This window comes from Atractosteus spatula, chromosome 24 (assembly GCF_055471065.1).
Source record: "Atractosteus spatula isolate fAtrSpa1 chromosome 24, fAtrSpa1.hap1, whole genome shotgun sequence".
In the NCBI taxonomy this organism is placed as follows: Eukaryota; Metazoa; Chordata; class Actinopteri; order Semionotiformes; family Lepisosteidae; genus Atractosteus; species Atractosteus spatula.
In genome coordinates, this window is record NC_142729.1 from 8,736,337 (window position 1) to 8,750,716 (window position 14,380).

A 14,380-nucleotide genomic window follows, 5' to 3' on the forward strand; every position below is an offset into this window, starting at 1 on the left:
TCCATACACTCAAGTGAAAAATTAGTAATGCCAATGTAAACGTCGTATTTACAATTTGATAATAAAAATGTTAAGTTCTCCAAAGCTTTGTGAGGCAGCAAAAGGCAGCAAAAGATTCGAACACACACCGATACTATTACACAAGAATACATTTATAAATACATAGAATGTGCATATAAACACATCTTATGAGTGAGGGTTAGCAGAATACAAAAGGTATATTCAATCACGAAGAGTTACAAATGCCAAGAGGGCACACGTTCAGTAAATCATTCATTTAGACCGTTTCGTAAATGAACTTGGCTACAACTTCTACACTAGATACTCAAAACAAGTACATCACTCATAGGAATTAAATTGATATCAACTTGGGTTGAGGTAACAATTGAATTCTCGAGCTGTAATGCAGAATTCAGCTGCAATGCAGAATGCAGCTGTAATGGATTCAGATCTCCCGCGGGCAAAAAAGAACAGTGGCAGGCTGTTGCTGTGTCCAATCGGTGTTCTCTGGCCCGGTGCCAAGCAGTGGCCGGTGCGGCTGGCAATGTGGGAGAAGGAGGGAGAGATTCCTGCTGCGATGCGCTGCTGATGCTCTCTGAAGACCTGCTAGTTTCTTCGGCTGAAACTAGCAGAGGTTGTGCACGGGAGAAAAGTGTCTGTGGGTCCAAGCAGGTCACACTCTTTAGACAGGAAGAAGACCGGTTCGTTCCTGATGTAACACTAGACCTGAATACTGATTTCAGCTCTCCACAGTTCCGAACGTAGTTCACTTGTTGATCAGGTGAGCGTTCGCAGTGGGTTCACGAGGCTTGCTGCTGGGCTAACCTCGGGTGGATCCTTTGGTTACGTGCTGGCGACCTCCGTTCTCGACTCTTAGAACAAAGAAAAGTTCTGGCAATCTGACACACTGGCTGTTACATGATTGTCCGAGCTGAGTCTGAGAATGTCCAGGAGGCACCCCGGGGAAGCCCTGTGCTGCTTGTTTTACATGGAGGAACTACGGTCGTTCATTGGTTGAAAGTTTCATGGGCATCCGAGACCCACTTGGGGTTACTCTGCCCTACCTGTTCCTGATTGGCTGATCTAGGTGGAGGATGAGTAACCATGCTCTCTGACCCTGGGGTTGTAAACCAATTGGGATGAGGCTCTCACTTGGAATCTCGCAGACAGTAAGGCGCCAGAGACGACCATTTATTAGGGTGGCTGATGTGTCTCAGCTTTGGGAGTTGTTCCTTATGAGGACACTCTATCAGCTAGAAAAACACCTTAAACCAAGTGGAATGGCCTCTCTGTATCCAGCACCACTTGAGATGAGGGAGAGAGAGACTGGCAAGGGAACAGCAAACTTAATTCCTGTATTTTAATAAGCCTTGCCGCTACAATAGTATTATTATTAGACATTTTAGGGCTAAAATTAAAAACAATTAATTGTCAATTAAGAAATTATGTCCTTAAATTATTTTTAACAGTCAGATTTACAATCCTCTATTTACAGTAGAATGCATGTATTCACTTAATTACATATACTATACAGAAAGTGTTATAAAATACAATATTCACATCCATATAATCAGACTAGTACTACCCTGTTTATAGCACAAGAGTAATTGTTGCCTGACAACCTTGGTCTTGTCTCTTTCGGTTCTTTTCAGCCATTCACACTTGTTTAAGGCAAAGCTGTGCTGCCTCAGGAACATTCTATTTCACCTGTGGACTGCCTTGAAAAGGTGGATTCCTCTGACTTAAAATTGTCATTTTCCTTGAGCTCACGGGAAAGCAATTCCAGGACTGTTTTTTGTATCATATTACCTGTACATTTTAATCAACGAGCATTGCCCAACCTGCATGTAAGCAAAACTGAAAAATACACTTAATTTGATAAACATTTTGAACACAAATTTTGAAGAAGATACAGAGGGCAAATGAGAGATGGAAAAAGACCTTCTCCCAAAGGCCATAGCAGTTATTCTATCTGACACAGCGAGACAGTGGAGTCAGGACCCCAGACCCAGAATCCGGGGTACAAGGGTTCAGTGAAAGTGGTGAAGACAGTGTGGAGTAGAATTGGTGTGTCAGGGGAGATGCTGTAAAATGACAATGTGCCAGCTGGGCAGTCCAGATACACTCCTATTCTGGAGGAGGACAGAGTGACAGGTATGTCAGCCCGGCTCTCCTTGTGACAGACGGAGTAAAACTGGTCACTGCAGTTAAAAGACCAGGACTTGTTGTTGGATCCAAGGGGACCCTGACTCCATCCTTTCCTGCTAATTTCTTTATAGGCGACTCCAACAGATACCCATTTCTGTTCAGTCAGTGCTGTCCACCATAGGACTCGCTGTGGGCTGTGGACCTAAAGAACTTGTGAGTTTTCTGGAACTGAGAAATTTGTGAGTGTTTATGAATCTTATATATATATACTATGTATGTCTTATATATAAAAGGTTTTTGGAGAGTCTCAGAGACAGACAAGTTTTGGTGAGTGATTTGATTTTGTGGAGTATCAAAAACATACATTGTTGAAGTAGCATTCAGTATTTTATTTGATAAGCTGTTTAAAAACTGATATAGGACTTGTTCCTCCTGGAATGGTAGGTTACACATGCATCTTTGTGTTGTGTTTAGGTTTGATCATGGAATGTCTTTATTTGTAGGCTTTGTAGGTGATCTTCCACCTCAAGAATAAACAATTATAGAACACTATTATAACATTCTATAAAGCCAGCAGCTACAGAATACCACCCTGCAATTCACAACTGGCAACCCACTGAAGCTAAGCAGGGGTGAGCCTGGCGAGTTCCTGGATGGGAGACCTCATGGGAAAGCTAGAGTTGCTGCTGGAGGAGGTAATAGTAGGGGGTGCTCACCCTGTGGTCTGTGTGGGTCCTAATGCTTCAGTATAGTGACAGTGACACTTTACAATAAAAAGGAGCTGTCCTTTAAATGAAATGTAAGACCAAGGTGCTGACTCTCTCTGGTCATTAAAAATCCCAGGGCATTTCTCAAAAAGAGTAGCGTACCCCGACATCCTGGCGTTTACCATGGCCCCCTAATAATCCCCATCTCTGAACTGGCTTCATCACTCAGCTGTGATAGCAGATGTGTGGTAAGCATACTGGCACACTGTGGTTGCTGTCACATCATCAAGGTGGGTACTGCACATTGGTTGTGGAAGCAAATCCCCATTACCTGTAAAGTGTGAGTGCAGTGTCCAGAAGGTGCTATGTAAGTATAAGAAATTATTATTCTATGACACTTCCTCTTTTGTCACTGACAGACCTTCTACTCTTAGTCTCTATACTTACTTCAGTTTCTGCAGTCTACATTTTTTATCCTCCAGGACAGCAGAGAGTAGTTTCACTCCAGAATCCCCTGGATGATTGTAGCTCAAGTCCAGCTCTCTCAGTCTTGAGGTGTTTGATTGTAGAGCTGCAGCCAGAGCTGCACAGCCAACCACTGTGACCCAACATCCAGAAAGCCTGAAGAGAGAATAGCTCATCAATATCCCAACTCATGCATATATAGTTCCTTTTTTGTAGTCTGGCTCTATTTACATTGTTAATTCAGATGCTTACAACGTCTCACTGCTCTGCCTAGCATCTTAAATCCTACAAACGTTGGATTGACCAAACCTCTGAAATACCAATACTGCACACAACTGAAAGATAAACTTAATGGGAACTCATAATTAGCATCTTAGCTAATTATTTATTTCAGCAGATGTGTCAATTAAGATCACATCATTTAAAAAATAATATGGAGAGTATAGTCACCTGTCTGCTTTGCACACACAACCAGGTGGATTGAACCCTAAAAACCAGTCCACATTGGTGTTTGCATGATGCCCATATAATTTTGTCAAAACCTCTTTAGATTTTAATATTTTGAAAAAAGTCAGGAAAATGGGGCCTTTAATAGAAAATAAAGATGTCTGGTTACCCTTTTGCAGTACTCAACCCAATTACTGTAGTTCACAGCATTCACAAACTGACCCCAGTCTTTCTAGTTTACAATGCGGATCCTCCAGTGCAGCAGACAGCTCCTTTACTCCTGAATCCCTCAGATCATTGTCCCTCAGGTCCAGGTCTTTCAGCTGACACTGGGCTGTACGGAGAGCTGAGGCCAGTGCACTGCAGGTCCCCTCAGTGATAAGGCAATAACCTAGGCTACAGGGAAGAGCTCAGGGGTTTATTTGTAAATCTGAAAGGAGCGTGTATGAATAGTTGTAGGATTAATATATAGTAAAACTAGGAATTACACATATAACTCATTTAAACTATGCTTTGTTAATGTGGAGAATACGTGTAGAGTTAAAATTACGCCACATTGAAATAAAAGTTAATGTTACGATTTGTCCTTATTTACACTGTTAAAATACTGACAAAATCTAAGCTAATTTTTTGTAAAGCGCAACACATTGATTTTTGAGTATACAACATTCTAAAAAAGGTGTTACAGGTGCATTTTATGATTCTAACAAAAAATACCAAGATAAATATTTTACACTTCAAACACCTATGCTGTTTTCTTACAGACAACGTCTTTTCTATGTAAAACCATACACGTTTACACATTACATTTAGTTTGTCAAGTGTTTGTTATATAACTTATATAATATAGGTTTATTAATCAAGATTATCTTCAAAGTAGGGATAGAAAAAAATGTTCATTTAAAACAGTCAGGTGAGACAGCTCATGTTTCCCATGATTGGCATGACATTCTTCATTGGTGTTGTTTAACTTTGAACTATTAAAATGGAGAAGGAATTGTGTTGTTTTGATACACCTGTTTAAGTTTTCTCAGTAACCATTATAATAAAAATAATCTGAAATCTAGATTATTTAAATTCTGATTCATCTTAATGTATTCATATGTGTACATGTCATTCCTGTACCTGACCTACAATATAACACATAACAACATGTAACACATCACAAAAACATATTGAACTCAAGTGGGTTGTAAGAGTCAAAATTGTGTTTACCCTTGACATTTGTGTTGACAGCTTTAATGGATAGTGGTTTGTATCTGTTTGACTTACATTTGGGAACCCTAACACATTTGCCAGAAGGAAGAAGTTGATATTCAGAGTTGAGGATGTGGGAAGGATTTGATATAATTTTTTCTTGCTTGTTTGATTATGGATTTTTCAAAGATTGTCTGCAGGGAGGGATGCTGTTTCACTTCCATGACATTCAAAGCTGTCTGGATGAGGCAGGTAATTTGCGATTTTAAATGAACTGATAGCTTACCAAAACACACTGTAATACCATATCTGATATGCTGTTGATTACAGCATGGTAAAAGAGTAGCATTACTTCCTGTTGAACCCCAAACACTCTTAGTCTTCACAGTAAATATAAGCGCTGCTGAACTTTGGAGCACACTCAACATGAGTAGACCAGCACGGTTACGGTATGCATTAAGCCAAGAACAGCTGTATCATCTGAGAATCTGAAAATTAAGTTGCTTTGACTACTGCTTGTACAATAATTTGTATAAAGTTTAAACAGAACTGGAGAGCTCACACAGCCCTGAGGGGCATCTGTGCTAATAGATCGTGACTCAGAAAGAGTTTTGCTGACCCTGACATACTGTGTACGATTTGTTAAAAATGAATGATACCATCATATAACGTTATGGTTAACGGACATTTGCTTCAACTTGCTTATGAATAGATGGGGCTGCAGCGTATTAAATGCAGAGCTTAAGTCCACAAACAGCATCCGAGCATAGGCAATGATACATTGTATTTTAAGTTATAGAAAAAGAAACCTAGTAAAAAAGACAACCACCATTTCCAATGCTTTTTATATGAACTGGGCCCAGTCTTTCATGACATATGTTAATCTACAAATATAGCCATTCAAATTGTGCTGTAAATGCCTGGTCTAAAGCAAGCTCACTGTGGCATATTGCAATATCATCTGGCATACTGAACTATTAAAATACTGACAAAATCTTAGCTAATTTTTCATTGGCCAAAGAGAATTAAAGGGTGTCACTAGTAGTGTGTTAGATGATAGTGAAACCACAGCTTCATTTAATCTGTATTACTAATTTTCTTTAAATCCACTTAATATGGAATATTAATATATAATCATGTAACAAAAGGGAAGTTTTGGTAGGTGAAAATAAAAAAATAACTGAAGTATTAAACTATCTTTGAACATCATTTACTATATTAATTTATTAATATAAACATATTTATATATCTGTTAGAGGTAGCAAAAAATAACAGTATTCCACGATAGAAGTATATTCCATCTTCTTCACAAACATTTTATGCATTATATTCTTCAACTTGCTCTGGATATGTTGGAACAGTTTTTACGTGATTGTTTTAATAACTTTGTTCTGTTGTTTTTGTTGCAATGGAAAAAGAAACACTTGTAGTATCATTGAAAATTAGTAGAAAATGAAAAAAGGCAGTGCTTGTGGTTTTTAATTTAGCTCATCCAAGCTGTATGATGTGTTGCTGTGTTCATTAGCAGAATTCTTGCCTGTCATGTGGAATGTCTGAATTTGATTCCTGACCAATACATAGGTTTTACTTTTTACAAAGAGACTTTCTCAAATAATAAAATACAGCATACAGATTATTACATTGATATTTGTATTATTATAATTAAATATAATATAATTAAAGAAGCTGAATACTATAATAAAGAGGTTCTCTCAACTTTATTGAGGGTGGTGTAGTCAGATTAAATACAGTATATTTTACTTAAAGCTATAATAGGGAAGGAGGGGATAAGGTAATAAAAAAGAAAATTATTTAATTCGGGTTGCCCAACCAGTAGATCGCAGGAGTGCTAACCAGTCCATCGCAAGAATGTTTGGCAAAAAATAAATGGGCTATTTGACTATTTACTTTTTTCAATAGCCTAATCATCCATTCAGATCTATGCTGTAAGTCATACATTTTACTGCCCTTGTGTGTGTTTAACCCTTGTTGACTGCATTGTAAAAGTTTCTGTTGCCTGGGTGCTGGCTGCCACTGAAAAAAAGGCTACAGGAGCTCTGTAAATAGTGTTGTGTGTGCTAACCAAGAATGTTCTCCTGGTTATTGCCGTTCGAACCCCACATTTGCTACACTGCATAGCGGAGTGAAACAGACTAGCTGTGACAAATTTGCTAACAGTTTTATATGTTTGATTGCCTATTTGATAGTTGTAGTGTTTGAGCGAAAATGATGAAGCAAAGAGACCGAAAGCTTGCCATTACCACAAGGAATGGGAGCATGATGATTTTTTTGTACTTTCTCATTCAAAGTGTGGGTGTTTAATCTGCAATGCTAGCATCTATGCCAAAAAGGGAAATATAGAACAACAATTCAAAACTACACACAAAACGGATGATGTAGTCTTTCCCATTAAAAGTGATTTATGGAAAGTGGAAAAGTTAAAATCTCAACTACCAGCACAGCAGTTGGTTTTCACAAGGGATACAAGAGGGAAAGCAGCAATTATTGCATCATTCTGAGTGAACCATGTCTTGGCTCACTCAGAATGGCACAAAAGGTCTCTCAGCAAAGGAAAGGTATTAAAAGAAGCTTTGCTGCCGATTTACTGTTTGGAGATTTCAAAAACTAAAATTTTTGGCGAGGTTCAGAAAGCTGTTGCCTGAAATCAAACAGTTTCTCAAGTCGTTTAAACATGGTGAATATGACCAATTAGAGGATAACCAATGGCTTCTGGATTTAGCATTCCTCACAGACTTGACTAAACTGCTGAATGAGCTGAATATCAAGCTGCAGGGACAAAATAAAAATGTAATTGACATGATCAGCAGTGTCAACACGTAAATAAAAATTACAAGTGTTCTCGACGAAGCTTAGATATTCTTTTTTCTAAAATGGGGAACATTACTTTTTCACTGAAGCATGAGCCACTTGCTTTAATTTGCTGTCATTTTAGTGATGGGTATCACTATTGTACTGATGTGCCTACAGTATGTTTTTCCCATATCAGAACTTCAAATTCATAGTGTTAGATAGTGCTGGACTGGCGAACGAAAAAGTAGATCTTACATTAAAAAAGGTTGGGCACCTGTGATTTAATTGATTGGTTGATGTTGTGGAATGTGTGTTCCGCCCACAAAAAAAAGAGAAAAGGGGGAAAATTAACTCTCGAATTTGACTGTTATTTGACTCTCCTATGGATTCACCTTTGTGCTTTTCTCACTTTCTCTTGGCTTGACCCATGCTTGTCTGACTGTGTCTCAGGATTGTCTCAGTTTTCCTTTCACTTGCCTGCCCTGCATTTTTTCAGCAGACCCTGCTCTCGAATTCATTCTACCATCTCCTGGCTGCTGCTTCTATCAGGTCAGTACAGCAGATATCGCAGGTTAATCAAAAAAGCAGAAGTGTATGGGTGTGGGCATAGTCTCTGCACAGTGCAGCAGACAAAGACTCAAAGTCAGTTTAGTCTAAACGTTCAGTTCTCGCTGCCTGTGGGTAACATTCCATCATTTGGAGGCTAATCCCCTCTTTTAGTGATGGTCACGGAATTTTATCCTTCATATTTACTGTCAGTAGCTGATAGGATAGGATAAAACACTAGTTTTGTAAGTGATTTCAGTTAATACTGAAGTAGAGAGATTTGGATTCTGTGGAGGAATCTTTGTGGATAATGCCTAGTATTGTACAGATGTATATATTTACAGTATACAGATCCAGCCATTCAGAATGCACAGAGGATAATGCAGAACATTGCAGCACGAGTGCTGTGGGGTGTTGCACATTTTTAAAAATATTCAGTTGTCACACTGCACTACTTTGTACCACCAGGTGGAGCAATGAAAGCTTAACCTGGTGTGTAGAAGCATTTGGGCAGTCACCAGAAAGGCAGGCAGAATGAATAAATTGAATGAATCCCAGCCAATGCTGGGGATAATCTTTTTCCAGTTATACAATTTAAGTTGTATAGTGTTTAGACTTCTTAATTTTAAACTGTGTATTACAGCACAGTGTTAAATATTAAATTAATTAAAAAAGAAAGTAGGGCTATTTTACAAAAAACAAGTTACTCAGTTGGATATATAAAAAATAGCTTGTTGTGAACGCGGTGGCCTTCTTTCAGGTTTGCATCTGCTTCGAAATAATCTATATTTTGCAAAGGAACAAGTAAAGATTTATACAATGCTGAAAAGAAACACTATGTTTTGGCTGTGGATCCTTCTTCGGATGTGAAGAAGAAGAACCCGAAGACCAAAAACGTGTTTCTTTTCTTCTCTTTTCATGGTATAAACCTTTACTTGTTCCTTTGCAGCCTACGCATGCTGATACAGCTACCTACTTAATCTATTTTTTGTTTGAATGCAGATTTCAGCAACAAGTAATCAGGAAACAATTTAACTTTACATTTCAATTATGAAAATATGCTTCACACATCCTGCACTGTAGTGCTTTAAAGCCATACAGTATGTTCTTATATGGAATATATACCTTATGTACCTACAGAAGATGGTAGAGGTAGCTAAATATAAAAAACAAAGTACAAAACAGTAATCCACCTTCTTCACAAACATTTTATGCATCATAGTCTTTAACTCTGTAACTTATGGTGGTTATTTTGGTGTAAGTTTTGACATTCTTGTTCTAACAACTGTATATAAAGTTTATATGCTTCATAAAAAGCTATAAAGTTTTATTAGTTTCTAAGAATACATAATAAGAACACTTTCCATTATTGTTATAAAAAAGTTGTCATACTAATTTAATACCACTTGATAGGGAATATTAATTTTAAGTTTAATTATTAACATTAACATTAACATTGTCTTTGGCCAGTGAATTACATAAGTACCGCATAGTGTTATTTTTGAGGCATTTGGAAGATATACTACGTTTTCTGAGTGGCCGCATCTGTATATGTATGTTTCGATTACATTATAGAAAACAAGGGCACAGATGTATGGGACAGAAGTTATAAGAACAGCTACATTCTTTATGACTGATGTCTTACTCTCCCGAACTCTCTACTTACTTCAGTTTCTTTAGTTTACAGCTTGGAGTCTCCAGCAATGCAAACAGCTTTTTCACTCCTGTGTCCCCTGGGCAATTGTGACTCAGGTCCAGTTCTGTCAGGCTTGAGGGTCTCGACTGGAGAGCTGAGGCAAGAGCTTCACAGCCACACTCTGTTATCTGACAGCCAGACAGTCTACAGAAATAAGAAGAAGGGGGTTCATCACTATCCCACCTTTGAACACATAGAAAGACAACATTCTGATCGGACTCTGGTGTTGTATTTTTGTAATTCACCCAGGGTGTAAAACAGTATTACAAATATAGAAATCAATCTAACTTTCTTATCTTGGATTACATTATGAATGTATAAGATGTTTTAACAGTCCATCTTCATTCCAAGTCTGCTACTATAAATCTAATATTTTATTTTAGTTTGAAGCTGTTAACTTTATTCACAGAATAAAAAGACTACAAATGGGAGAAGACCTACTGTTAGTCATTTGTTTGAAAAAGCATGTCTATTTTCACTATAAAGACCTGCTTTTATATCTTAATTGCTACTTTGTGACTAAAGTTTACATGATGTTAACAGGTTGCATTAACATAATTGGAACACAACAGCACTGGATAAGCGGAGATCATTCTGAGTAGTTATGCCAACTGCCTGATGTTCTGATCATATGAAAAAAGTATCAGATAAACAAATAGAATTAGTACACAATCACTTTGAGGAAACTGATGCTGAAATCCATTAAATGATTTAGCAATGAGATTAATTGAAGTTCACATAGCTCTATGGTAGCATGTCTTTCAAGGTCACCTCTTCTCCTAAACTCCTGCAGTTCTCACCTCAGTGTCTCCATTTTACAGGCTGGATTCCTAAGCACAGCACAAAGTAACTTCACTTCTTTTCCTGCTGAGTAATTGGATCTCAGGTCCAGCAATCTCAGATGTGAGGGGTTTGACTGAACAGCTGAGATCAGAGCTTTACAGCATTCGCCAGTGAGATTACAGTGGTCCAGCCTGTACAGAGAAATACAAAAAAAAATAAAATAATGATCAATATTTTAGTATTAAGTGTTAATATATTAATATAAAGTAATAATATGAATTTATTTGCACTTTAAATGTATTTGTTATTAAATTTAGGGCAATTCTCAATACAGTATTCTAATGGTCTCAGACTCTGTGAAGAAAAGGTAACAAACAGTTACAAGATAACTACTATGTCAAAGAGCTATGAATCAGATATGATGTCTAGGAGATTGACAGCTTCAATGAGTTTTTGAGGTTCTAAGGTTCAGGGAGGAGAACAGTATAGATGAGGCAAATTGCCAAGAAACTGCAAAAAGTGTTTTCAGTCTTAAGTATGGCTCCTTATACATACAATATGTGTTATAAGAGAAATGTTGTCACATGAAGCAATAAAAACCTCACATGTTCCTCACTTCAAGGCCTAAAATCCTGCTTTCAAAGGAAAACCTGTTGCTTTTTTGGAATGGAAGAAAGGTGAAATGGAGGGTAAGGACAATTTAATGTCAAAAGCACATACAGCAATTCCATAACCTTGGTACAACTTAGCTCCTGTGAGTCATTTTCTTAGAAATGAAGTTAAGATGGGCCCCTGATTTAGGATTCAGATACAATAGAGGACATCATAAATTTGTCCCATCTGATACCTCCATTTTTAATGTTCTTTACCTACAAATACAATCAGTGGAAACTATCATCAATTTGTTTGTTTCCATTTTGGTCAGTATGCTCTCAAAACTGCCTTGTTTCTAAACAGTGAGCTGACACAAGAAATTGTGTTATTGAAAGCTTTCCCCTTCTCTCTGTAAGGTTACCTTACAACCTAACAGTTTCAACATGAGATTTCTAACCTGAACTGTAAACTTTATTACATGAGTTCTCCCCCTTGAGACTCGTAAAATAACCAGCAGCCTCACTGCATGATTTCCTGAACTTACTACAAAGCTCAACAAATCAGACTGTGTGAACTTAGAGTCTTACCACAACACTGTTTATTTGCAATCTCACTGCAAGATTACATTTATTATATTACACAGGTTATTATCTAGACCAAGACAGAAAGGAACCTCTTTTAATGTTTGAAGAAGTGCCATCAGGGTATTTTCATAATTACTTGCATTCCCTGAAAATACTTCTTCTAAGATGAAGTTTATGAGTCTGAATTTGAATGCTCTCAGTGAAGGTGACTCTCTTATACTCATGGGGATAGAATTCCAGGGCTCTGTGGTGCAGCAGGAGAAGGGCCTGTCATCTATACAGTGTGAGCGAACTGGAGGGGCAGTCAGGATACCATAATCAGATTAACAAAGATTACAAAGTGGGGGAGTAGGAAGATAATAAATCAGAAAAATACTGAGATGATAGGAAGCCTGAATCAAGTATCTTCAACTGACATATAGGGTTACTACATTGGCTTTAGATAGCTGATTGGAGGTCCTCAGAGGCATGACTTCAGTTTTGTCACAGTTTAAAAGAAGACATTTCAAAAGGTGGATGATTATAATCATACTTTAAGAAAATGAATTTATTGCCGAAAATGACATTCTTGTCACATCACTTACAGAGCTTGTCTACAATACTTGATGAGTGGCAGTAGCCTCAAACAGCCGTCCATGGATGTTGTGTATGTCTTCATGTCAAACACATCCAACGGCTCTTCTGCCATCATCAACACAAACGCCAGTGCTGACAGCTGTTCAGGTGAGAGGCATCTTCCTGAAAGACTTCCTGATCTAAGAAACTGTTTGACTTCCTCCATTAGGGAAGTGTCTTTCAGTTCATTTAAACACTGAAAGAGGTTAATGCTTCTCTCTGGAGAGGGGCCCTTCCTAATCAATTCTTTAATATAGTTGATTGTTTTCTTTTGGCTCTGTTGGATGCTTTTTGATTGTGTGAAGAGGAAGCTTAAGAGCTTCTGATTGCAATCTTGTGAAAGGCCAACAAGGAAGCGCACGAAAAGGTCGAGGTGCCCATTCTTGCTCTTTACAGCTTTGTCCAATGCAATTCTGTGCAGGTCAAACACATGCATTTCTTCACCTTTCCTTTTTTGGATTTCTTTTCTGCTTTGAGATAGAAGATTGATTTTATTATTTGAGTACTGCAGATACACATATAGAGCAGCAAAGTACTCCTGCATACTCAAATGTATAAAGGAATAAAATTTCTCTTTAAACAGTCCTGAATCCTCTTTAAATATTTCAGTACACAAACCAGAGTACAAAGAAGCTTGGGTGACATCAAGGCCACAATCTCTCAAGTCTTCTTTACAAAATACAAAACTGTTTTTTTCCAGGTGTTGAAAAGCCAGGTGCCCCAGCTTAAAAATGACGTCTTTATCTGACTCTAATAGTGTTGGTATACATCCCTCACTTCTCTTGAGGTATTTCTGTCCCTTGATAGTCTGGATTATCAGGAATTGTGTGTACATTTCCGTCACAGTTTTCGGGACCTCACAGCCTTGTTTTCCAATTATTTGCTCCAGGACAGTTGCTGAAACCCAGCAGAAGAGTGGGATGTGACACATGATGTAGAGACTCCTTGATGACTTGATATGTGTGATAATAGAGCCTGCCAGGCTCTCATCAGTTAATCTCTTCCTAATATAATCCTCTTTCTGCTGATCATTAAAACCTCGTACCTCGGTCACTCGATCAACAAACTCGGCAGGGATCAGTCCAGCTGCTGCTGGCCGGGATGTTATCCAGACATGAACAGAAGAACATAGATCTCCTTTGATGAGGTTTGTCAGCAGCACATCCAGTGACATTGTCTGTGTTATGTCACGCCAGATCTTATTGTTCTGAAAATCTAAGGGAAGCTGACTTTCTTCTAGACCATCAAAGATGAGTAAAACATTTTTATCACCTAAGTCAATATTACCAATTTCTTTCATTTCAGGATAGAAGTGCTGGAAAAGTCCAATGAGACTATATTCATCATCATTTATCAAATTTAGCTCTCGAAAGGGAAGAAAAAAAACGAAGTGAACATCTTGGTTTTCCTTTCCTTCTGCCCAGTCCAGAATAAACTTCTGCACACTGACCGTTTTTCCAATGCCAGCAATCCCCTTTGTCAGTACAGTTTGGATGTTTTTTTTTTTGGCTACTTAAGGGTTTAAAAATGTCATTGCACTTGATTGATGTTTCTTGAGAGGCATTTTTCTTGGATGATGCTGCAATCTGCCACACTTCATGTTGAACATTGACACTTCCACTAGTTCCCTCGGTTATATAAAGTTCTGTGTAAATGTCATTGAAGACTGTTTTCTTCCCTGGTTCAGCAACTCCTTCAAATATGCATTCAAACCTCCTCTTCAGATTGGACTTCAATTTGTCTTGGACTCTTGTCAGGGCTTCATCTATAAAACAGTGACAGGGATA

The 14,380-nt window shown here is 38.0% G+C and overlaps 1 protein-coding gene across 4 annotated transcripts; it reads right to left on the reverse strand.

Moving 5' to 3' along the window:
• Positions 1–260: 260 nt before the first annotated feature.
• Positions 261–14,013, reverse strand: LOC148815859 (protein NLRC3-like). 4 transcript variants are annotated; one of them, XM_088904852.1, is made up of 6 exons: positions 12,563–12,797; positions 10,818–10,991; positions 9,988–10,161; positions 3,990–4,163; positions 3,303–3,476; positions 261–872 (listed from the first exon to the last, which is right to left on the reverse strand). In XM_088904852.1, exons 1-6 carry the CDS (start codon positions 12,757–12,759, stop codon positions 821–823), a joined length of 945 nt encoding a protein of 314 aa, XP_088760978.1. In that variant the 5' UTR covers positions 12,760–12,797; the 3' UTR covers positions 261–820. The 4 variants fall into 4 exon arrangements, with proteins under 4 accessions (XP_088760978.1, XP_088760980.1, XP_088760977.1 ...); XM_088904854.1 differs by lacking the exon at positions 3,990–4,163 and having other exon boundaries at positions 12,563–14,012; XM_088904851.1 differs by lacking the exon at positions 261–872 and having other exon boundaries at positions 2,836–3,476; positions 12,563–13,960.
• Between the last annotated feature and the right edge of the window lie 367 nt (positions 14,014–14,380).

Coding starts and splice junctions, on each gene's coding strand:
- LOC148815859 (XM_088904851.1), bottom strand. CDS start 13,893: ATGAAAGAAATTGGTAATATTGACTTAGGTGATAAAAATGTTTTACTC. Junction 10,162..10,817: donor TGTAAAATGGAGACACTGAG/GTGAGAACTGCA, acceptor TTATTTCTGTAG/ACTGTCTGGCTGTCAGATAA. Junction 4,164..9,987: donor TGTAAACTAAAGAAACTGAA/GTAAGTAGAGAG, acceptor TCTTCCCTGTAG/CCTAGGTTATTGCCTTATCA.